Source organism: Barbus barbus, assembly GCF_936440315.1.
Source record: "Barbus barbus genome assembly, chromosome: 29".
NCBI classification, from domain to species: Eukaryota; Metazoa; Chordata; class Actinopteri; order Cypriniformes; family Cyprinidae; genus Barbus; species Barbus barbus.
In genome coordinates, this window is record NC_136757.1 from 13,225,175 (window position 1) to 13,248,961 (window position 23,787).

At 36.5% G+C, this 23,787-nt stretch overlaps 2 protein-coding genes across 4 annotated transcripts in view; one reads left to right on the forward strand and one right to left on the reverse strand.

The window, feature by feature from the left end:
- LOC306849155 (ras-specific guanine nucleotide-releasing factor RalGPS1-like) overlaps positions 1-23,787 on the forward strand; it is a 103,316-nt gene that overhangs the window by 32,374 nt on the left and 47,155 nt on the right. The window lies entirely within an intron of this gene.
- LOC306849654 (angiopoietin-related protein 2-like) lies at positions 1,049-19,109 on the reverse strand. Of its 2 annotated transcripts, none has more exons than XM_079384836.1 (5): positions 18,457-19,109; positions 8,813-9,686; positions 3,272-3,465; positions 2,193-2,463; positions 1,049-2,091 (listed from the first exon to the last, which is right to left on the reverse strand). In XM_079384836.1, exons 2-5 carry the CDS (start codon positions 9,672-9,674, stop codon positions 1,892-1,894), a joined length of 1,527 nt encoding a protein of 508 aa, XP_079240962.1. In that variant the 5' UTR covers positions 9,675-9,686; positions 18,457-19,109; the 3' UTR covers positions 1,049-1,891. The 2 variants fall into 2 exon arrangements, with proteins under 2 accessions (XP_079240962.1, XP_079240963.1); XM_079384837.1 differs by having other exon boundaries at positions 1,067-2,091; positions 18,446-19,075.

A 23,787-nucleotide genomic window follows, 5' to 3' on the forward strand; every position in this document is an offset into this window, starting at 1 on the left:
TATCCTGATACTGTTTCGAGAGTATTAAACTTACCAGCTTCACTAACAACAGAAATGTCAAGTCACATTATTTATATAGCGCTTTTAACAATACAGTTTGTGTCAAAGCAGCTTTACATTATCAAATAGGAAAATAGTGTGTCAAATGTGGAGTTTATAAACTATTAGCCTTAAAGGGATAGTTCATCCAGTCATTAATTACTCACCCTCATGTCTTTCCAAACCCATAAGACCTTCGTTCATCTTCAGAACACAAATTAAGATATTTTTGATGACCCCTCCTCTTCCGTGTCAGTCGACACGATTTTATTTAATTTCATCGAAAATATCTTCATTTTTGTTCATGGAACGACAAGAGGGTGAGTAATTAGTGACAGACTTTTCATTTCTGGGTGAATTATCCCTTTAATGAAGACTGAGAACTTCTTCAGGTTAAAAAAACGTATTACCTTAACCAATCTGCTTTCCAAATATCTGTACAGCTTTTTATTTTAAAGCGGTGCTCAAATTTACCATCGTTCTACGAATAATCCAGTCATTTCAGTTATTCGAAAATGACGTGACATCTGTAACAAGCTGTGCTTCGTACATCTCTAAACATCTGACAACAGACAATGGACCTTTTTGCCTGCAAATCTTGCTGAAATATTTGCAAATGTGATCTTAAATCATTAAAATAAATGTAATCGTGTCACATAGATCTAATGACCTGGAGATAAAATAACTAATAAAAGCAAGGTCATTTATTATTATTTTTATTAATTTAAATCAAAATGTTACATTTTTGATTCCTCAGGTATCGCCTAGATTTAGATTTCCAACCACAGATGGGACAAATTAAAATGAATGTAATTCAGCAGCAAGCCACAGATACTCAGTGTAGATAGTTATATTTATATTTGTATAACATTTACAGAGTCAAAGAGGAAATTTGTTGTATGTAGCATTTTTGAATGAATTGCTTGTGCTTTTCACTTTTTACTTTGGCTCATAAACTTGTCAGGTCGATATGCAGCAGAACAACTACAGCTGTAGTAGGCCGATGTTCAATCCATTCACAGAGAAAGCCTGTAGCTGTACATCCTTTATTGCAACAGTTTGACAGTACTTGGGGAAATCAGTTACACTTACAGTATATTACAAATGACACATTATTTTCAACAATATTACGTTTATATGTACATAAACATGTTGGATCTTCATTTGACACCAACAGCTAATTTACACAGTAAATACAGTTTAGATGGAGCAATTGATGACTGTTTTAAGACTGTTTTTTTTTTTTTTTTTAATTATGCATTAACTACAGCATTATATGAATTTTAAACATGATATTCCTGAAATAAATTATGAGTCATTTATCTCATCAGGAAATATATTCTCATAGCTTTGAATAAACTAGAAACGCATACGCTCTTTATCACTGGATTGGATGTCCTGTGTCTTAGTTGTAACAATGAATGAGTATTTATCATGAGTTATTTTCTAATATTTTATAGTCTATTTAACAAAATAATTCGAAACAACAGATGACAGATTCACAATTGCACTGTATATTTAAAAATGAACAGGTTTCATTTGATTTGATTGAACTAAAGTGAAAAAGAACATCATGTTCGTGACTTCCTAGTGACTATTATTGTAAGGGAAACTGGCTAATTTATCACACTTCATTTTCTGTGTTGTAAATAGCTTTCTTCTGTAGTCCCTGACAATTTGGTGTTTCTTCTCAATCACATCAACCAAGACACTGTTTATCATTTTGCCACATATCTTATTTAACTATGTTACATAGGAAGCCAAACCACAATCTAAATGAATTGCACTTCATAGGGTGAACGGCGACCGTTGGAGAGCAGTTATCAGTTCATTCCCTGTGTTTGTGTGCTGCTCAGTGGAAGGTGTTGGGGTTGGGTCGTATCATCATCACAACCTTCTTGAGAGAGTAGGCGCCTCCTCTGAATTCAGCCCAGTACACGCCGTCCTGATAGCGGCTGCGGTAGTGACCTCCTCTGTACCACACGCCATTCAGATTTGAGTGGGCACAAGCATTATACCACCAGCCTCCCTTTTGATAGTGGGCACAGTTGCCTGAGGGGGAAAAAAAAAAATCATGTTTTTTTTGGTAAGATGTATATGGGTAAATAAATAAATAAAAATTATAAAATCTAATAGCTAAATTTTACTTATACCTGTGTATACATCATGATCTCTGTCCAGAGTGGTGAACTGCTTCCCGTTGTGCCAAGTTAGGGAGTCACCGGCATTGCCATGGTAACGGCCCACCCTGAGCCTATAGTAGTCGCTCTCAGGTTCAAGACGGAAACTTGCGTACTCTGCAAATGTCTTGCGTCCAGACCAGTCCTCTAAGGTGACCAGCAGCTTGTAGTTCCCCTGGCTGGTTATCCAGTATATGTTCTCCAGACCCAGCCAATACTCTCCATCGATGTTTCCAAAGCCTTGCTGTAATAAAACAGAGGAGCGCCTGCCATTTGAGTATTTGATGGACCAAGTAAAATATTTATTTTAGTGTACATTACTTAGTCTATGTTATTTTGTCATGTCCTTGAGGCTGAAAAATGACATTTGCTGTAGGGTTTGTTATTCTCTCTGTATTTTTTTCTTTTTTCCTTTCTTGTTTTACTGGTAGGCCTTTCATTAGCCAACACATTCTTTGCATCGATAGGCATCTTTTTCAGCCCGTGAAGCACTTGTAATTTCGGCTTTCCTTGTGTCTAATCCTGTATCTGCAGGGCTTTGAAGACCTGTTTGTTTTGCACTTGGCAAGGGTTCAAATTAATTTTTTATTCTTTTTTTTTTTTTTAATTCTCTGGACTTACAGTGATTCTGTTGTAAGAACTCTGAACATATTAATTCATCTGTATATTACTGTATATGTCATACATAAAACATACATATTAATGTTCAGAGAATAATTGAGTATGTTTTTATTTGCATTGAGGCAATTCAGCACAGTGTGGTAGTTTCTGCTTGGCATATGTTCCTCATTAAACCTCTTTAAATGTGTGGCTCTGTATGTTAACTGCCATACGGTTTAGTTTATGTGAAGAGTTATAGATGTAAAAGATACAACGTAAGCAAGTTACCACAGAAACATAAATTTACTTGTTTGTTGAATTTACCACCATTGGTAAAGGAAGGCATATATCACCTCTCTTCATGTTAAATTGTACTGCTCATTTCCCCTATTTTTACATTTATCGACCAAAACGTCATAAATGTAGTAATTTATCATGCAGAATTGGCTCACCTTATATGTCTCCCAGTTTCTGAAGAAGTTGACTGAGCCATCCATTCTTCTCTGGATGACAGTCCAGCCACCAGGATCCTGTCTTTGATCGCACCACACCTGCATCAGCTTGTTGGTGTTCTCCGGCTTCACCAGGTGCATGCCACTGTTAGTGTGACCATCCTCCTGAGCCTCCAGACAATCCTTCCAAGGACCTTGACAAAAAAAAAAAATTATAATAATTTAGAATTTACCCCACTCAGTCATCCCTGGATTATTTCAACAAGATGTATCCCCTTATACTACATTCTCAGAGAAGTTGGAGAAATCAGAAGTCATATTCCAATCTCATAATTGGAATATGACACTGTGATGGACAGAAATACTCTTTGGCTTGAAGAGGAATTCAGGTGCAAAGCTGAAGCAATTGTATAATCAAAGGAAGTCATACTCTGGATCCCCCTGTACGCCTTTCTCAGTTGCATCTACTCCCGCTAAGTCTCTTGTTCTTCCGTGGCACAGCTGGAAAAGCTCTTAACATAAGAAGAGGATTGACCTTGGCTGCCATTCTGGCCTGGGAAGTTGCCTCTGCTGTTCCAGCCAAACATAACGCTGGCACGGGCGTCAAAGAAAGGCCCATTTGATTAAATAATGCAGTAGCAAGTAGATTAGCAAGCACTTCCAAAGTTCCCTGGGCATAGAGCAGTGTTTTTATAGCAACGTGTCAAAAATGGCTCCAATTTTCATAGTTTTCCAATGAGAACCAGAAGAACATCCATAATTTAGCTGTCTTCAAAATCATTCCCTGATCCAAATTTTTTTTTTTTTTCCCTTCTGATCTTCTTTTTTTTAAAACCGAAACACAGGTTGATTCACACCCTGTTGAGGAAAAAAAAAAAATCTTAAATCAGACTAAGCTTGTCGTCTCCTAGCCTGGGCCCTAAACCAGCTTGGGAGGAAGACTAGCAAAGGAGAAATTTCCATGCTAGTCTAGGCTGGTTTATGCTGTTTGATGTTGGTCTACCAAATGGAGCAGCACAAATATGCTATGCACTAGCAAAACCTAACTGGTGAAGCTGATTATAAACATTAAATTGGCTTCATATGATAATCTTCTCAGTAGGGAAAGCAGTCAAACTTAAACAAAACCTTAGACTTAAACTCTTGAAGCAGATGATATCACATGTTCCATTATTGTTTGTGTATTTTAACCGTGCTTTCCTTACTGTCAGAACTGACAGACAGCCTTTTTGTTATCTGACATCTCAGCCCCAAAGCACTTCTGAGGCCTTGTGGTTTACTTACAGTAGTCTGCAATATTTTAGTGTTTGCTCTCATCTTGTAGCTTATTAAAAGAAGGCCTCATGCCGACAGCTGGCCCTCCCTCACAGCCACTCTAAGCCCTTCATAACTGTGCTACATTTACAAATGAGCTGGCTGTGTCTTTTACCAAAACGTAGGCAAGACTTTGCTCCAGTCAGTTTCACTTGTAGCAGTACTTATAGTTCGCACTCTTATAATTTAGATATTTTTGGCTGCATTTATGATAACAGACCCCAGACCGCTGGTTACATAGCCTCCAATGCACAGTCCAATGAGCCGGGTTATGTCTGTGTCTCTGAAATCTCTCTGGCTGGCTGATTTTCACTGCATGCCATAATAGGAGCCATCACACTACCTGAAAAATTTAAGATAACAACACAGACGGGGCTCATTAGCCCCTTACCGTGAATAAAACTGAATCCATTCCAACATTCCCAATCCCAGGAGGAGCATATTAAACAGCTTTTTTTATTGGGTCAGTACACTTTTTTTTTTTTTTTTTTTTTTTTTTTTTCTCAAGAGACAAGCATCACATAGACTTAACACATTAGACATCATTATTACAGTATATTGTCTCTCATGTGTTTAATTAATTATTATTAGTAGTAGCAGTAGTAGTAGTATTAATAACAATAAATAAGTAAATAAAAAATAGTGATAAAATGAGCAAGTGCAATATAAATATTCAATAATGTTTGTATAACATTAACATTATATAATAATACAATTCAACTTTCATTACATACAGTACTCAGTCAAAAAAATCTGAACTAAGATTCTCCTCTTCTCACCAAGTCTGCTTTTTTAATGCAAAATCAGTAATATTGTGGAATATTTTTACTGTTTAAAATAACTGATTTCTCAATATCTTATCAATAACTTATCAATATTTAATACTGTTGAGTACATTTATTTCAGGATTCTTTGATGAATAGAAAGAAATTATAGAATAGGAGGAAATTATAGAAATTAATTAACTTTTAATTTAATAAAAATTAACTTATTTAGCAAGGATGCTTTAAATTGATAAAGTGATGATAAAGACATTTATAATGTTACAAAAGATTTCTATTTCATATCAGTGCTGTTCTTCTAAACTTTGTTTTCATCAAAGAAACCTGAAAAAATTCTACTCGGCTGTTTTCATAATAATAATAATAATAATAAATGTTTTTTGAGCAGCAAATCAAAATATTGGAATGATTTCTGAAAGATCATGTGACTGGAGTAATGATGCTAAAAATTCAGCTTTGAAATCACAGGAATATAACACATTTTAAAATGTATTCAAATAGAAAACAGAAATATTAAAACTATTAATAAATATTAAAAAATGTACTGTTTTTGCTGTACTTTGTATCAAATAAATGCAGACTTGGTGAACAGAAGAGACTTTAAAAACAAACAATCTTACTGTTCAAATACTTTTGACTGGTATTGCATATAAAATATCTTAACATTTGGTATTTATTATTGATTTAGAAAAATGTTACTGTTTCTGTCAGACCTTTGAACCTCACTCTATTTCTATTATGCAAATTTAGTTTGTATTCTGTATTAGAGGCTGGCTCAGTGTTTTGTGCTAAATTCCGAGCACATTTTGATTCTGTACGTGAAAAGCACCTCACTCTACATTCTTTGCCTCATTATCTTGGAGCCACCAACGTCTTGCTCTCCCTTGGAGAAGTCTGCTTGTCAGCAAATTAGAAACTCCTTTTAAGCTCCCTTCTGTTTAATTGGTCATAGAACATTTTACACCATGGAAACTTGCCACCATGGAAACTTGCAAAATTAGTGCCAAAACAAGTATTTGGAAAAAAGAAAGAAATTAAGTCAGGAACAGAACAGAAAAGCTGAAAGCAGGTTCAAAGGGACATTATTTGAATCATTTATTTCTAATTAGAACAGTGATATTAATGAGTAGATCTGTCATTTTTAAATTCCTTTGACATTTGCTGTTTTACAGTGACAATATTTGGGATTACTTATTCAGGGGGCTTTATGGAGAGCCGTTTAGACAAAGGCAGCTGTTATGTCTGGCAGACAAATGGACAAAGTTTAGATTAGGTGAGTATGAGAGATGGAATGAGAGACATTCTGAACAAAAACAGTCTAATGGCCGACAGTGGAAAGAAAATCGGCTTTTCACTCCAAAGATTCTAGCTAACATTCACAGAGATGAATGAGGTGTTGAACTGGAGATGAACACGAATCCATCAAGTGAAGTGAACTTTAGAGGAGATATGGTAGGAAGAAGGGAGGAAGAGGAAACCGAGTGGCCTTACACATTTTCAGTGGTGTGGGTCATGTTAAAACAACTTGGCAAATCCATCAGCAGACAATTTCTCAGGAAGACCCAGACCTGATAGAGCTCAGTGTTTGTGTGGGATGTCTGGTAACACTGGAATAAATGACTTCATTTCAACAGAGTGCTGCATCAATCTCAGCCCTGCTCTTTCTCCAGTCATCTTATTTCCTTTTTCATCACTGCAGCTTTATTATCGCAGCCAATTCTGTTTTTGTCAGATCAAGCCTTGTATGTGTGTAAAAGGCAAAAAACACGCACAAAAAAAATTGGATCTATACACATCCACTTAGGGCCACTTTCATATACTGCATGGTTCTAAAATCTTAAGGTGCAGTCAAATTAGTGCATTTTCAGCCAAATTTTGTGGGTAAAAACAGTCCATTGCTGCATGTTTGCATGAACAACTTGAACCTGTTGTGAAATATGCATCTTCCAACCCCACACAATTTTTTTGATCATATGGATTATTTTATTTTGCCCATGAAAATTTGCAGAACAGTGGCAAATGTGACCTCATCCTTACAATGTCTTTTTATGTTTTTTTTATATATATATATATATATATATATATATATATATATATATATATATATATATATATATATATATATATATATATATATATATATATATATATATATATATATATATATATAATAAGGAGAAACCACCAAACACATTGATACACATTTATAGTTTAAATGCAGCCTACGATGGCTTGTGATTATGCCATTTCCCAACTCAGCATAGACTTTTTCTGACAGTCTTCTTTCCTTCACTTTTTTTGTTGTCTTCTGTCCAGAATCTTTCTCTATTTCCTTCCAGAGCTCTTTTTCGTACTGTAGTCCCATTGTGAAAGCTTGACTCTCATTGAGGAGAGTTTGTGTAATCTTTCACTATTAATGCAGGCAGACCTAGCCAGGAAATTGCTCATGTCACCATGGAGTGTAAATATAGCCACTGAAAGATGCCTTTTCATTTTTGCTGTCTTTGTGTGTGTATGTGTGTGTGTGTATATATATATTTTTTGTTGTTGGTTTCGTTGTGGATGATATAAGCAAAAAATATATCATGATAGTCTTATAATATTGCAATGCATTATGATAAGCACATTAAAGAAAAGTGATTAAAAACTGCTGAGAAAAAAAATAGAAAAAAGTTCCTTTGAATTGAGATAAAGAACAGTCATGTTCATTGCAATGAAGCATAAGTATTTTTAGGAAAATAAAGCTTTTTTACATTATATATACCAAAAGAAAATTTGGCTTTTCGTTTACTTCTCATTTTAGATCATTGACAGCATGTAAAATGAAATATAACATTCAGTCTGAAATTGATTAATTTTATTAAATCGATCATAACTTTTTGTTGTCCATGTTTAACAATGCCACCCATGGGCATGACTCAACATTGTTTATGATATTCATCATCTGACCAGATTAACAAACTAGATGTTGGCATTTCAAAGCTGCGACAACAGATGCTTTATCATCACATCTCTGTGTGGGAGCCGCTATGCAGAAAGAATTTGAGATGAATGAACTTTGATAGGCAGTGCTTAATAATGATGGACTGTGAGAGAAAATTGGCACTGAAAACCACACAAGTATAAGAGTCATCAAATGGAAATATCACGTTATTTAATGTCAATAGCTATTGATGTTAGACCTCATTATAAATGTCTTACTGTCATTTTCAATCAATTTAATGTGTCTTTGCTGAGTGAAAGTATTAATGTATTAATTAATACTGAATACCTTTTACTGAAAATCTTTTGAAGGGTACACTTGGTGGATGTTGGCTTTGTTTTCTGTAGGAAAGTTTTGTAAAACCTGTACTCAATTTCCTCAAAATGCCAGTATTTTATTCTCATTTCAGTGTTTCCCTTCAAATAGTACATTCAACATTGGAAGAATGAAGCTGAGACTCACCAGAGGGTTTGTTTGTGGTGGATGGGCTGTGAGTTCCCCCTGGCATTGTGGGAAGAGGGGTAGGAGGCACTTTGAGGTTCTGATCGCTCTGGATCTCGTTGGTGATCTGGCTGTTACGTTTAAAGGTTGGCGGCTGGTAGGGTTTATTGAGTGGTGGTGAGGGTCTGGGTTGAGGTTGAGGTTGTGGTTGGGGCTGAGGTTGGACCGGTACCCTGGGGACCACAACCGGCGGTCCCCTCTGACACTGCGCCTCAAAAAGGGCAATGAGCGCTGACTGGTTATTGGCCAGTGAGGCGAGGTGCTGATACTTATGCTCCAGATCTTTATAGCGGTTTGTAAGCTGCAGCATCTCGGAGGTCTGGTTGAGGATCTTGTTCTCCAGTTGAGAGAGCTCCAGCGCATTGTCCCTCTTGCGGATGATCTCATGCAGCAGCTGCATGTATAACTGCGTCACTCGGGAATTCATATTACGGGACTCCTTGCGCAAAAGCTTTACCTCATTGACGATACCGCCATCGACTTCTACAAGCTGCTGCAGAGTCTCAATTTGTCTCTTCTGCTTGTGCAGCTCAGAATTGAGGAGTTCCAGCTCCTGCTTATTTACACGGTTCTCCAGCACGGCCTCAGGCTCCTTGGAGTTCACACAGATGGCTCCCGTAACCTTCTGCTGGGGTACGATGAAGGTGTAAGAGCACTTGTCCTGCGGCGGAGGCTCAGGGGCCCGTCGTGTGCGAGAGGTCGACAGGAATTCAACCTCTGGACCTTCGTCACTGCTGTCAAACTGCTGAGTGCTGCCCTCCGTTTCAGGAAACCGTCCACTCGCCACGAGCAACACCAGCCATACGAGCGCAGGAAAATCCATGACCACACACACCTGTGAATTACATGAGCAAATTTTTACAAATTTTTTTTGTTCACAAATCTGTTTTTCAGAACGTTAAGCAGTTTGGCATGATCTTAAGACAAAATTGCTTCACTGTTGCTTAATAATCTTCATATCAAATAATTTGACCTTCTATATCAAGATTAGTTTAGGTTGTAAAATACCATGTGGAGTGACTCTCCAAAATTGCAGTATTTATGAATTTATTAATTCATGATATTTGTGTGGACAGCAAACAATTTCCCAATGCATTTTGCAAAGAGTTTGCCACTTCAACCAACAGAAAGCTGCTTGGTTTTAAATTGATTTATGTGCGAGTTGTGCTCCAAATATCACTATACTATCGACAACAGACAATGGATTTTGGGTTTTTTTTGTTTTTTTGCCAGAGAAACTGAAATTTGACCATACCTTAAAAAGCTTACCCATGTCTTTTAAACTATGTTTAAAAATGTTTTTGTGGACATTGTTTAATTGAACCTCAGGTCAAGCATATATAATTTCCATCACAACAATCAAAGTTGCCTTTGTGCATACAATTCTCTAAATCATTTTGGAACAGTCAGAACTTTAATCCTCAAAATATTTACTTTGATACCACCCTAAGGGTTTAAGGATATATTTTTCCATCCTTGAGGCCTATGGGAGGCATGAGGCTAATTTCCCCCTCTATCTGTCTGAACAGGCCTAGCTTAACCAAACTAACGCAACCCCAACTGATCTAGACAGGAGATCTGGCACCTCACTCAACATCTGTCATGCCAGAGAACTCATTACAACAGGAGTCAGTGAGCTGCCCCTGTTTCTAACCCAGCAATGGAAGCTCTTGATCTCTGGGGACAGATTAGGTTTAACTGGGAGAAATCTGTAAACCACAGTGTTCCTCCAGATCTGATGGAGAAGCAAACAGGAGTGTGGCTGACCCTCATGGCAGGGGAATTATGAGGCTCTGTAGCCCCGTATTCTGTAAGTTCTTGGCTTCACTGGAGCTTCTAGACTTGAATCTCGCTCAAACACTTTCACAGCATCCTCTCCCTCATATGTAGTCTTGACAAAATTGATTTATTCTAGTGATTCAGTTAATCATAAATGTTTCTCTCTCAGATGTTGCGTTAGATTTTCAGATTCAGTATTATAAATCAATTTAAGAAAGTTCATATAAATGAACATATTCCAAAAATTAAATTTGCTGCTGTTCATTACTTTGTTCAAATTGATTGTCAACTGAACAATCTCATGTATATATGTGTGTGTGTGTGTGTGTGTGTTTATATATATATATATATATATATATATATATATATATATATATATATATATATATATATATATATATAAAAACTTTAATTAAATTTTTATACGTTTTTATTTAATTTTTTATTAATTTCTTTGCACTTCTGTCATCTTTACAATGTTTTAACAATTTTTTATTTTAATTACCAAAAACATTTTTTTTTTAATAGTTTTAGTAAACATCACTGTTGCCTTAATCAGGTCCGTTTTGACCACCCACACCTCATACAAAAACCATATATCCCATTGAACAATGGAGCTGCCTCAGTTGCAGGGTGACACAGTGTGTTTAATTCTGCTGAATGGATTGTTTGGTCATCATGGGCGTCCTGGCAGGACTCTGCTTTGGTAAGCTGCCATATGAATGAGTTCTCAATGACGGCACTTGGTTATCTGAACCTTGCCACAGGCTTGAACATCACAGAGGTAGAATGGAAAATCTGATGTAGCGCTAGTTCATACAAGCACTGGGATTTTACTCTGATTATAAGCATGTATTACATAAAATGCATTGTGAAAGGCTTGCATAAACCATGCCCAAAAAAGACCCAGTAAATTAATATTGAATTAGGGCTGATTCATGCAGAGCGAGTTTTTGAGTTAATTTGCGCTGCTTTTTAATTGTTTTCTGTGTTACCATGCTGCGGGAACATATTTGACTGTTGCCTCGTGTCTTGCTTTTTTTCAGTGTCAAACTAAAGTTGAACAAAATACGTCTTGAGACCCTGGGCTTATTTTCCATTCTGCTGTGCCTTGCATTAAAATGTAAATGTATTGGATCTACTGTATTTGACCATTGTGCCGAACATTTAAAACGGCATGTCAAACTTGAGCTATGCCTCACTTTTTTCATTTGGTAAGCATGGCACTTTAAAATGTAAAATGTGCAGGGTGTGTTCTTATTGTATGAGGGATAACATATGATAGTTGCAAAAACAGAGAAAATCTGACACCTGCATCCAATGGATGTCTGTCATTTAAAAACAGTCTCCAGGAAGGTATGACGTGATTTATTTATTCACAATGAAAATACCAGTTACATAAAGTTACATAAACACATGGCCTTTTATATTCATGATATGAAGCCACTTTGTGTTGTTTACCCCAAGTTTCAAAGAGAGTGAGCATATTATTGGAAAAGTAGCCCGGGGGTGTCTGGAAGAGGGGACGCAGTGAGAAGTGGAAGGATGCTTTGGAAACTTTGGAGAACACTTCTTCCTAGAAAGTATAACTAGAGTGCTTCATCTTCGGGTACTTTAATTGAAAGCTGCTGTTGGACGGAGTTATAGAGCGGCACTGTGCAACACCTTTCTAACCCACTAGCAGGCTTTCTGACCTCCACGTACATGTACATTCACAGATAGCCTAGACATGCATAATGAACCTTAGTTTCAGGGATGTTTTAGTGGATGTTTACTTCAAACACACATCTTTATGACAAATGCATGCATTATTAGTATGATTATTACTGTATCACATGAGTTAAATATTAGCATGGCATTTCTGTACATAGCAGTTCTATTGATAAGACATGAATATCAAATAGCTAACATTTTAGACCATTCCTTTTAACCATTGCATTTCTTAGCGACACACAATAGAAGTGTTTTGTTACTGAATGAATCCTGCTGTTGAGTTTTTTTTAATAAATCAATTGAGAGAAAAAAATTCAGTGACTTGCTCATAAAAACTATGTTCATGAATGAATCAGTGATTTTCAATTAATTGATTGAGTGAATTATTCAGTGGTTTACTTGTGCACTTAATGATTTTGAACAAAATGTTTGATTGAATAAGTTAATTACTCGCTTTTAAAGACAGTTGTTTTGTTCTTGAATAAAATAGTATTTTTTGAATGAATTGATTCAGTGACTCGCTCATAAAGACTGTCACTTGTTTTGTTCAAGAATGAATCAGAGGTTGTGAGCAAATCATTTGAGTAAATGATTCAGTGAAACAGTGTTTCTGAATTAATCAATTGAGTGAATGATTCAGTAATTCACTCATTACTGAAAACAGTCACCGCTAATGCACAAACTGACAATCTGTCTGTTGTATAATAGAGCAGTTTCATGAGCTCTAATTATTAATGACCCATATCACAAGAACGAATTAGCATCTTACATTTTATAGATTTATTTTTCTCAAAAATGTTTTCCAAAATTCTGTTCTGTCAGCCTGTTATCTTCATGGCACCGAAAAAAATAAAAAGCTAACAGCAGAGTTTTTTGGGAATTATCTGGAGACTGGGATTGCAGTGCTCATTAGTTGAGTTTTATATCATATTCTGGGAGGACAGCCAGAGGGGAGTTGGTTCAGTGTTAACATCAGGAAGATTTTAGAAATATTAGCACTAATGGATGGATTTTTACTGGATGAACATTTTTATCTCTATAGTATTAACATCTCTGCTTGTCAAGCTGTCTCTCTGTTGAGGAGGATTGATGCGAACAAAATTCAGGTTGTTTGTTATATTGTGGTTGTTTATGCACTGTAACCACAATAACAGACCTTTGCCGATGAAGTCAGCAAATGCACAGGAAACCTGCAATCTGTCTGTCCACATAATGACTTCACCACTGGGTCAGCGTAGAAATATTCATCTAATAGCCAGCTTGCATTGCAAGTCTTGTCTTTTTCTATCCATCCCCTTCTTTCTCCTAGCTTTGATGGGACCCTTCATGTTCTTACTGTTTAAATACATGAGAGATGATCTAAGAGCTGTTTACACAGTATCTGTCTTATTTGTGCTGCCAAACTATTTTTGTATTTCCGGCCACTAATATTAAGTTACATATTGAATCTTCACAGAAAAAAAACATGTAAGACATAAACCTCCTGCTGTTTTCTGTCCCAAAGCTTGTCATGTCCCCATTCCGCTATCTGGACATGTTTGATTAATACTCTTCAGTTGTGTTCCACTCCTCACAAACTTCTTTTATCTCTCTAATCTTACTGACAGGCTAAGTGCCAGAAATTTTAAAAGCTGTTGACTGACAAGAAGTATCTATAGACGTCTATTGAAAAATCCATTTAAGCCGGTAGCTGTGTTGTGAAACACTGTAGCTGGTTTCTAGGTAGTCTAAAGTCATTATCAGAGAACCACCAAGCAGTTTATTAATGTTTCACAAACAATCCTGACCACTTAAAACTGCTGTGACCAACCAGTAGCTGGTCCAAAATGATTTATTTACAAGCTAATTTACAAGTTTCCATGTTCCAAAACACAGCTTCCATCTTAAACTGGATTTTCCAGGAAAGGCAGCTACTCAGATCAGATTGGATTTGTTTTTTGTTTATTTAAATGATCTGGAATACTCTATTCTGATTGGTCAATCACTGTGTTCATTGTCAGATATTTCCTAATACCCACCATTGTCCATAGCAATGCTGTATATAATCTAGAATACACAATTTTGATTGGTTGCTGCATACAGTGTCAGATATTTCCTAATGTTTCTCGTATCACAATATGGACTAGCTCTCTCTTGTTTGTTGCGCTTGAAGCATGATGTTCGTTATCAATTGTAGTACAATTTAAAATATATTTAAAAAGAGAACAGTTGTTTTAAATTGTAACTTTATTTTAAGGTCCAAATCTCACTATTAACTAGAACTTTTGCCTCAATAAACTCCTAATTTGCTGCTTATAAAGAGTTAGTAAGGTAGTTGTTAAGTTTAGGTATAGGGTCGGATTAGCGATGCAGTATATGTTCTTTTATAATTACTAATAAACAGCCAATCTGTTAATAATAGGCATGCTAATAGTTAATAGTGAGAATTGCTGCCTGTACTAAAGTGTTACCGTAATAATATTTCATAATATTTCTGTTTTCTGTATTTTTGATCAGATAAATGCAGCCTTGGGGGGCATATAAGACTATTTTCAAAAACATTTTTAAAAGTCTTACCGACTTCAAGCTTTTGAACTGTAGTGCATCAATCTAGTGTGAAATACATAGTTTTTCTTTCTTTTTCCTGGAAGGAAAAAATGATGATGGTTTCCACTAAAGAGTGTATTTCATGTGAGGCTGAGGAACCCCCTCGTGCCGCTGTAACAGACCAGTAATGATAGGTTGGACTTGTGACTTGTTGGATATACTGACAGAGTGTCAGGCGGCCGGGGCATTACAGCAGGCAGCATCTCGTGTGAGCTAATGCTGCGGGCGGCATGTGGTTTCTCTGTGGTGTGTGAGCATATGCCTCTGTGTGTGTCTGCATTCATGTGTTTGTGTGTGTCTAGGAAGGGGAATATCTGTGGTTTCTCTGAGTGGAACATAAGATGTGTTTGAGAACATGTGATTCAGTGGAGACCCTAAGTCTAAGAGTTTGGACTCCCCAACCAACATGAAGAGACGATGGAAATGCTTTCGTCTGTGGTGAAATGTCTGTGTGAGTGGCAAGACAAGAGAAAGCACATCTGCCTAATCCACAGAGCTGTCATTACCCCTTTGGTGGGAACAAAATCCTCCAGAGCCTATCCTTCTGACATGCACCTCGAGAAGTGTCCCGACAGGCCAAAGTGAAGTTTAGCTTGTCCAGTGTTCCATTACAGATGTGGCATGACTTGCAAGCTACAGCATGACTGAACTGCTTTTGAACTGTTCCACATATTCCTCATAAAAGATAAAGAAGCACCTTTTAAAAGGGAAAGAACAATAACTGATGGAAACAAGTTCTGCCTTGTTGTGCACCATTAACAATATACCTTGGAATGCCATTTAAGTCCTGAATTTGAGTTGAATTGGAAATAAGGTACAAAACAGGATGCAGAATTGTACATTATAATGAGATTTTTAATGTAATTTTATTTTAAAATGCATTTCATATTTTGTTATTCAGAATTACCTATTAAACATATCATCATATTCTCAATGTATCTTGTTTCCAGGTATTGGTGCATGATATTAATAATCATTGTTTGAAACCACTTCGTTTCCAAGCAAGCTCTATTTGCTTATGTAATTCAGTTCATTGTATTATGCAAACACTCATCTTTTTTTTTATGAAAAAAAGGTTATTTTGGCAATATTGAACTTGGACTGAATGTAATCTGTGCTGATTTGGTGCTCAAGAAACATTTCTGATTATTATTAATGTTGAACAGTTGTGTCTCATAATATTTTTATGGAAACATCAGCTACATCAGCTGTCATTACTCCTATTAGGTCTGACTGTGGCACAATCACAGTGTTTGAGTCATTGATTAGGGGCTGAGGGAACACAGCTGCTTGATGTTTTCTTTCAGTCTTTCCCTCTCGCTCCATCATTCCCTTGTTCTCTCGCCTGCCCTTCTCATTTCAACCTTAGTGTGGCATTCTTTGAATTCCGCCCCTCCTCATTAGGGTGAGCCAAGCTGCCATACACTTACTCACACACACACACACACACACACACACAGAGGCTGGTGAAGGCTGATGAAGTCCTCACCTCACACTTGTGCCTGTGTGCCCCTACAAATTATCTCTGACTGCAGAGTTACATGTAGGTTAGCGGAGCACACAGAGTAGTGAGACTAAACACAGGCCTTTCACATGTTTAACAATGGACCTGCTTGTGCATCATTAGTGTAATGATGTTTCACGTTCTGTTGTAAAGTAATAGTTCACCCAAAAATGATGTGTACTTGGCAGAATGTTTAAGTCGCCCTTTCCCATAAAAGTATTTAGTGACTTAAACTTTCAAGCTAACATAAAATGCCCTAAAAGTTATCTTCCAAGTTTTTCTGAAGACTTTGTGTGAGGAGCAGACCTAAATTGAGTTGTAATTTATTAGAACGTTTTATCAGCTTTTAGGTATTTTATGAATTTTTTTTTGTGATCTCCTTAGAAATTGCAGGTTATTCATTTATTTATTTGTTTGTTTTTCATTCATTTTCTTTTTTTTATGCTCACCAAGGCTGCATTTAGTTTATCAAAAACACAATAAAGCATAATAAATTTATTTTATTTTAGTATTTTGTTTGAACCGTATACAGTACATTAAGTTTATATACAGGAAACTTTAGGCATGTGTAAATCTTTGCAAATCCTTTAAGATTAATTGAATATTGAATTCCTGCAATTAATAAATAGATTTTATTGTATTTGTTACATGCGATTTAATGAAGAAATTGTGTAGTAATACAAATAACAGAAAATTAATTTGAACCTTTAAGTTGTGCGTATGCTAATACTTCTCCATTTTAGGTACCATCAATGCATCCACATTGTACCATTCAGCATATCTAAACATACTTAAATATATTTGTAAACATTATGTATGAATACCCGTAAATAGTAATGAGATCAGCTTGCAGACAGACCCCCAGTATGAGAAAGATAGACTTGTTTAGGGAAGACTCTATGATAGCTTTCATTAAAACATTTTCATTAATATATTATCATTTAAAAAATAAGTAGTTACTAATCAGAGAATACAAGCAAATTCTACATATGTTATCCTCTCTGCAAACCCCTAGACCCTTAGTTGAAAACCCTGGGTCTAGACCATTGTATAAACAATCCTGAGTGCTTTGTTTACAGTTGAAATTATGAGCTTTGTGTATTTTGTTGCCATGGCATGCCTGTCAATAAAGAGAGTACTAAAGACTAGTCAGATTTTGAAAACATCTTTACCCATAAGCTCTCTCTTATTCAAACAGAACTGGGGCTGAACAAAGCCCGATTCAGAAGTCTGTCTCCGTTCCGATTACTACAAATGGAAAAAAGCTTCCTGGGGAATGAAACAAAGAGTCATATCAGCAGTCAACTCTCGAGCATCCTGTCCCAGCAAATCATTTCTCTCTGGGATTGGGATGTGTTGCTTACTTTACCTCCCTCAATCCCTGTTTTGCATTCCTCTTCTTTTCCTTTCTCATTCTAAAACGAACAATTCTACCATAAAACTGAAAAAACTCCTTTCATGCTGTTTTAAACCACTTTTTTATTCCTTTTTCCATCATTCACACCTCAGCGTATTCATAAACCTGTCTAGACTCTCTTACAGCACATGGGGAACGACTCTTTTGGTCTGAAAGCCCGCAGACGTCATTATTGACGCGGCTGCTTTTTTGTCTCTGATTGCGTCCGGGACCCTCATTGATAACAACCATTGTGTGTTTATTACCAATTAACTGCCCGTTGCTGCTAAAACACCCTGTCTCCAAATCTTTCACTTCCATTGTCCTCAACAAGCCCTGCGAGGATTACCCCTCCACTTAAACCATCAGAACTAAATGTCACCTGAAGCGACAGATGTTATCCATACAACCAAGACAGCAGAGGAGTGGGAGGTTGAAGCTTTAAAATGATTACCCGAGCACACAGAACAACCCCCGATCTCAGCATGTTACAAAAAGGCGACTCGACTGAGCGCAAACAGGTGTTTAAAAGTTCATTCCAAGATTAGCACATGCATTGTAGTGAGCCGGATGCAATTACACATGTTTAGAGAGCAAGCGGAGCCTCAGGGCTCACCTTAGCCTTACCAGATGATTCCAGTCTACTGCACAGCACCCTCTTGAAATCCGTCAATGTCCAGGAGAAACCGTGTGAAGCGCCTCTGTGGAAATAGTCATCACAACTTGCAGAAATTGCTTTGTGGGGTTTGCCTCTCTCTCTCAGTCTGTCGTAATCCCCCACTGTCTCTCTTTGTTAGATGTCCTCTGTGTCAGTGGAAAGGTCTTCAGTCTTAAAGCCCTCAATTAAACACCTCTGTCTGTGTGACGACGCAAAGCCTGCGAATCCTCCCTCAAGAACTCAGACAAGAACCACTTCAAGCCACCTTCTCAGGGAGATAGGAGTGAAATGGTACATATATATTAAACAAACTGAAAAGTCCTAAAAATTCGATCAAAGCGTGACTTTCAAGATAGCAAGTCCTTGGGAGTCTTTTAAAATGTTCAAGTATTTCAAGGAGATGTTAAAGAGGGCTTTGAAGACCTCAGAAGAGCAGCAGATATGTATGTTAAGTGCTGTAGGTTCCTCTGGGTTTTGAAGGCAATGAAAGTCCACCAGTATGTTCTTCTCAGCCCTCTGAGGAGTTTGTGTGTTCCCTGTCACTCTTACTGGACTAAGTCCATCACCTCTGTTGCACTAACTTTTTCTGCTCCTCTCTCTCTCTCTCGCTCTCCCCCTCTCTTCTTTACAACAGGCAGTGGATTTGGGGTTGGTCCACCCCCTCTCCACTCTCTCCTCCCCTTGGCACAAAGAGATCTGAAAGCATGAGCTTCTAATCCCCCACCCATATTCACAACCCCTGCTATTCAGTTCTCTCTTTCAGTGTCTATTTCCGGCCGGTCGGCTGCCAGCTGCAACTGTTGTCTGGAGTTCAGTGATGTCACAGCACAGGTCCTTATTGGGCATGGATATAAGGTTAGGAACCTGGAGGTAGAAAGATAAAAATGAGAGGAAAAGAGAAAGGGAGCATGGTAATTCTGTCTTTTTTGGGCTTTTAAATGAGATAATGGACGTCTTTCTTGGTTTTACGTTGTTTATAAAAAGTAATAATAACAGTGATTGACCTGTGCATCTCTGTTATTGCTGGAAATAAATCACAAAGCTACTTTTTATATGCAGGAGTTTGGTGATGCAGTTATTTATACTGACAACAGCTTGTTTATTTCGTTGCAGTACCACAGTTTCATAGTTGTTGTGGAGTAGGTCTGGATTTGTTTTGTTTTATTGGTAACATCCTGTTTCGTTTTCAGGGGCCAGTGTCTTGTGAACATATTTTGACTTTGTTTACTGTGGTTTGACCTGGTGGACCTGTTACCTGAAATAGATTTTTAAAACCTTAAAAATGTATATTTTAAATTAAATTAAGAACATGATTTAAAAAACTGTTAAAAATGTAAAAAAAAAAAATTCTAAACCCAAGATTATTAATTTAGCATTTCCCTGCATTTATAAGCATTTCTCCACACTGGTCTGTGGACTATAATGCTGTGGTGGTCCTGTAAATTTATTTTTTATTTTTTCCCAAAACAGGGAATCAGTTGGGGTATTTACAAGCTGCCTGATGTGGGATGTTTCTCTATGGAACGTTCACACTTTGTATGACTCACAAGGTGTTCCCAGAGCAGATGTTGAACAGAAACTGTGATTCTTATAAGGTCAAAGCTCACCTGGTTTTACTTCATCAGTAAGAACAGCTGAGATCTTTGGGAAGTTGTAATCCACACTGACTGACTGTGTATCCCATTATCCCATTAGCTGGGGAAGTACAAAAAGTGTTAGCAACTTGAAAAAAAATCTCGGAATTCTGACCTAAAAGTCAAATGTGACCCTGGACCACAAAACCAGTCATAAGGGTCAATTTTTTTTAAAAATTTTTTTTGAGATTTGAGATTTTTTAAATTTATTTTATACATCATCTGAAAGCTAATAAATAAGCTTTCCATTGATGTATGGTTTGTTAGGATCGGACAATATTTGGCAGAGATACAACTATTTGAAAATCTGGAATCTGAGGGTGCAAAAAAAATCAAAATATTGAGAAAATCGCCTTTAAAGTTGTCCAAATGAAGTTCTTAGCTATGCATATTACTAATCAAAAAATTAAGTTTTGATATATTTACAGTAGGAAATTTACAAAATATCTTCATGGAACATGATCTTTACTTAATATCCTTATGATTTTTGGCATAAAAGAAACAATAATTTTGACCCATACAATGTATTTTGGCTATTGCTATAAATATACCCCAGCGACTTGAGACTGGTTTTATGGTCCAGGGTCACAAATGTCCTTGAACAATCCACCACTCATTATTTCTTTAATTTTTTTTAGAATAAAAAGCAGTTATGTAAATTATCCTACTGTAATGTAGATATGCTGAAAGCATAGTCCAGATATCTGGTATGTAGTGTAGCTAAGACGCTGAAAAATGACACGTGGAAATAATGTATTTTCAGTGGCTTAACGGCATTTTAACCAGTTAATACTTCATTTTAAGCTTATGAAAAAGAAAGGCATTGGAAAATGCTGACAAAAGGGTAAAGTCATCCATAAATTATTCCTTGGATTTTATCAGTACTCTCTGAAGCAGTTTTGTTGGTGCTAGGTACAGAGTTTTGCTTTGCTTGGCAGAAACGTTCCTCTGGAACATAGCTCAGAGTATCAAACGCTATGCCTGATATCCCAAACGTCTTGGGGGAAAAAAACTCTTACTTTTTCCTGATGTGATTTGCCATGAAGAAGCAGTAAAGTTCTGATTGAAAAGGGAGAATTTAAACATTGTATCCATATTTTATATTTTGTATCTAAACATTATTCTATCTGTCTGTCTGTCGTTCTATCATTTTATCAGTCTATCTATCGTTCTATATATCTATCTATCTGTCTCTCACTCGTTTACTCGCTTGTATCATTTTTTTCTGTCAATCGTTCATTCAGTCTGTCTGTCTGTCTATCTATCAATCAATCATTGATTCTATCATTGATTCTATCATTCATTCTTTCAGTTTACCTCTTAGTGCACCAAACGTGATATCTGAGATAATGAATAACGAGCAGCTGCTAAACGTTTCAGTTAGATGTTCAGAAATCCACAGTTACTATGGCAGCATTTATTTATATCAGAGACATGAAGTGGTGTAAGACCAAAAGACTTCATAAGGTAACCTCTTGAAAGTGATCTTTGATCAGAAGTGTTATTAGATGTGAACATCAGTTTTCCACATGCTAGTGGTGGGAAAAACTGTGCCATGTGTTGGGGTTTTTTGCGTTCGTTTTATCTTATTCACAATGCCAGTCAGCACTGTGGTTTGTTTCGAGCTCTTTAATCTGTGTCATAGACATATTCTTTGCCGAGGACTGTGTCCATGGAATTCATCCAAAACCAGTGTGTAACTGTGGGTTGCTTCTCTTTTCATTGATAATCCAACACGTGCAGCAATTCAAGGAAATATTCTTTCTATGTGACTAATCAATGCTTTTCAAAGACAAAATTTGAGAGGAAAATCAAGTGAGAAATTCTCACTAGATTTCTGTTGAAGAACACATGCAATAAAGCTGCAAAATTGTTAACGATTTCCCTTCAGGTGAGGAAAGGAAAAGACAAAGTGATCTCAAATAGCTCCCAGATTGCATCTCACTTCAGAAAGAAAACATCAGACTAGCATCTGTTGCTGAACGCAGTGGTTCCAGTGGAGAAATAATGATGTGACAGACAGGTGAAAGCAATATATGGGGTTGTAATCGGTCTCAAATTCACATTCACCCACCGAGAATTATCCCATGATGCAAATGGCATCATTTCCCTAACAGATGTGTTTAATTGATACATTGTTAGAGGCAATATTTCCGTGCATTAGCTCATAACCTTCTCTGTTAACTAATTGATTGTTTGTAGAGGTTGCTCTTTCTCAGCTCAAGCTGCAAGTGTGTTTCATTAAGTATACATTTTGTAATTTGATAAATAACTTTGTCAGATAATTTGGCCCTAAATAAATTGCCAATATTTTTTTTTTATTACTTAATATCTATATAGCTTAATTTTTATTTCAACTTTAGTTTTAGAACTTTTAGTACATCAAGTTAAGATAAATAAAACTGAAATAAAATTTTATATTGTATTTTGATTTAATTTCAAATAATACAATTCAAATAAAAACAGAACATGCAATATAAAAACTAATTCAAAACATGAATAAACCTATAATATTATCGCAATACTAAAATAACGTTGATCCACAAATGGTTAATTATCAAAACACTTGCACACTCACTTTAAATGTGGCAAAACAAAAATTAAAAGCTTTTCTTGGTCGTTTTATTGTGTCTTTCATCATTTTAGCTAATCTAAATAATTACATAAACATAACTTTCAAATGAAAAGAGCCTCTTGCTAAATATTTATGAGAAGCAAAGCAGGAAATATATGGAATAAAAAGCATGCTTGACAATTTTGGTAAATGGGTTTTTTCCTAACAACCTTGAGATGCATAAAATAAAATGTTGATGAAGTGTATATGAAAATAGCTTGGGTTGCCAGACATGCTCAGAACTTGTTTACATCATTTAAGTGGATGAGGCGCTCTAACTGCAAATCAGACCAAAGCAGAAAAGCTCCAAAATAATTGATGAGAAAAGAGAGAGACAGACAAAAATAGCTCCTGAAGTCATCGCTGTGGAGAGGACCGTGACTGTCACACAAAAATGTTTGACATGAATGTGCAACATGGAAGTTCTTGCTCTGCTTGCAAGCGTAAATGCAAATAAACATGGGTATCAAGCTGTCTGGCATCTGACATAGGTCAGTTCATTGCATCCCCATCAAAACTAGCACTTTCTTTCATTTCCCTCTCTTTTCATCCCTGTACTTTCCATCTGCCTTTTGTTTTGTCCTTTTTTGTCCATTCAATGTTTTTGGTAATGCTGTTGTATACACCTGGGCTTTGAGCCATTTAATAGCACAAAGAGAACCATTAGGGATATGTCTTTTCTCTTTTGTGACTGGGAAGCACAGAGAGTGTTAACTTAAGATAATCAGAGGGTAGAAAAGCAGTTCAAAGGAAGCAGGAATGATATTAGTTTATCTTGAGGATTTGGTGCTGATATGGCCTCCTGTTATACCTGATGCGGTGGACTTTGTTCAGCGTGCACAAACACAAGGAGTGTGATGTCATCTATCTGCTAATGCCAGGTTTTGTATTTCTTCAGAAGTTAAAAGCCTGTGTGATAATCCGTGTTATCCAGCATGATATGAGTGTTCCAAAGAGCATTTTGTGTGCTTCAGTGGAAGTAAGGAAATCTGACCTTTTACGCAAAGACGTTCACGTGGTCACTGTTTTGCTAACAGTTGATCAGACGTAAC

Coding starts and splice junctions, on each gene's coding strand:
- LOC306849654 (XM_079384836.1), bottom strand. CDS start 9,674: ATGGATTTTCCTGCGCTCGTATGGCTGGTGTTGCTCGTGGCGAGTGGA. Junction 2,464..3,271: donor GAAACTGGGAGACATATAAG/GTGAGCCAATTC, acceptor GTTTTATTACAG/CAAGGCTTTGGAAACATCGA. Junction 2,092..2,192: donor AGATCATGATGTATACACAG/GTATAAGTAAAA, acceptor TTTCCCCCTCAG/GCAACTGTGCCCACTATCAA.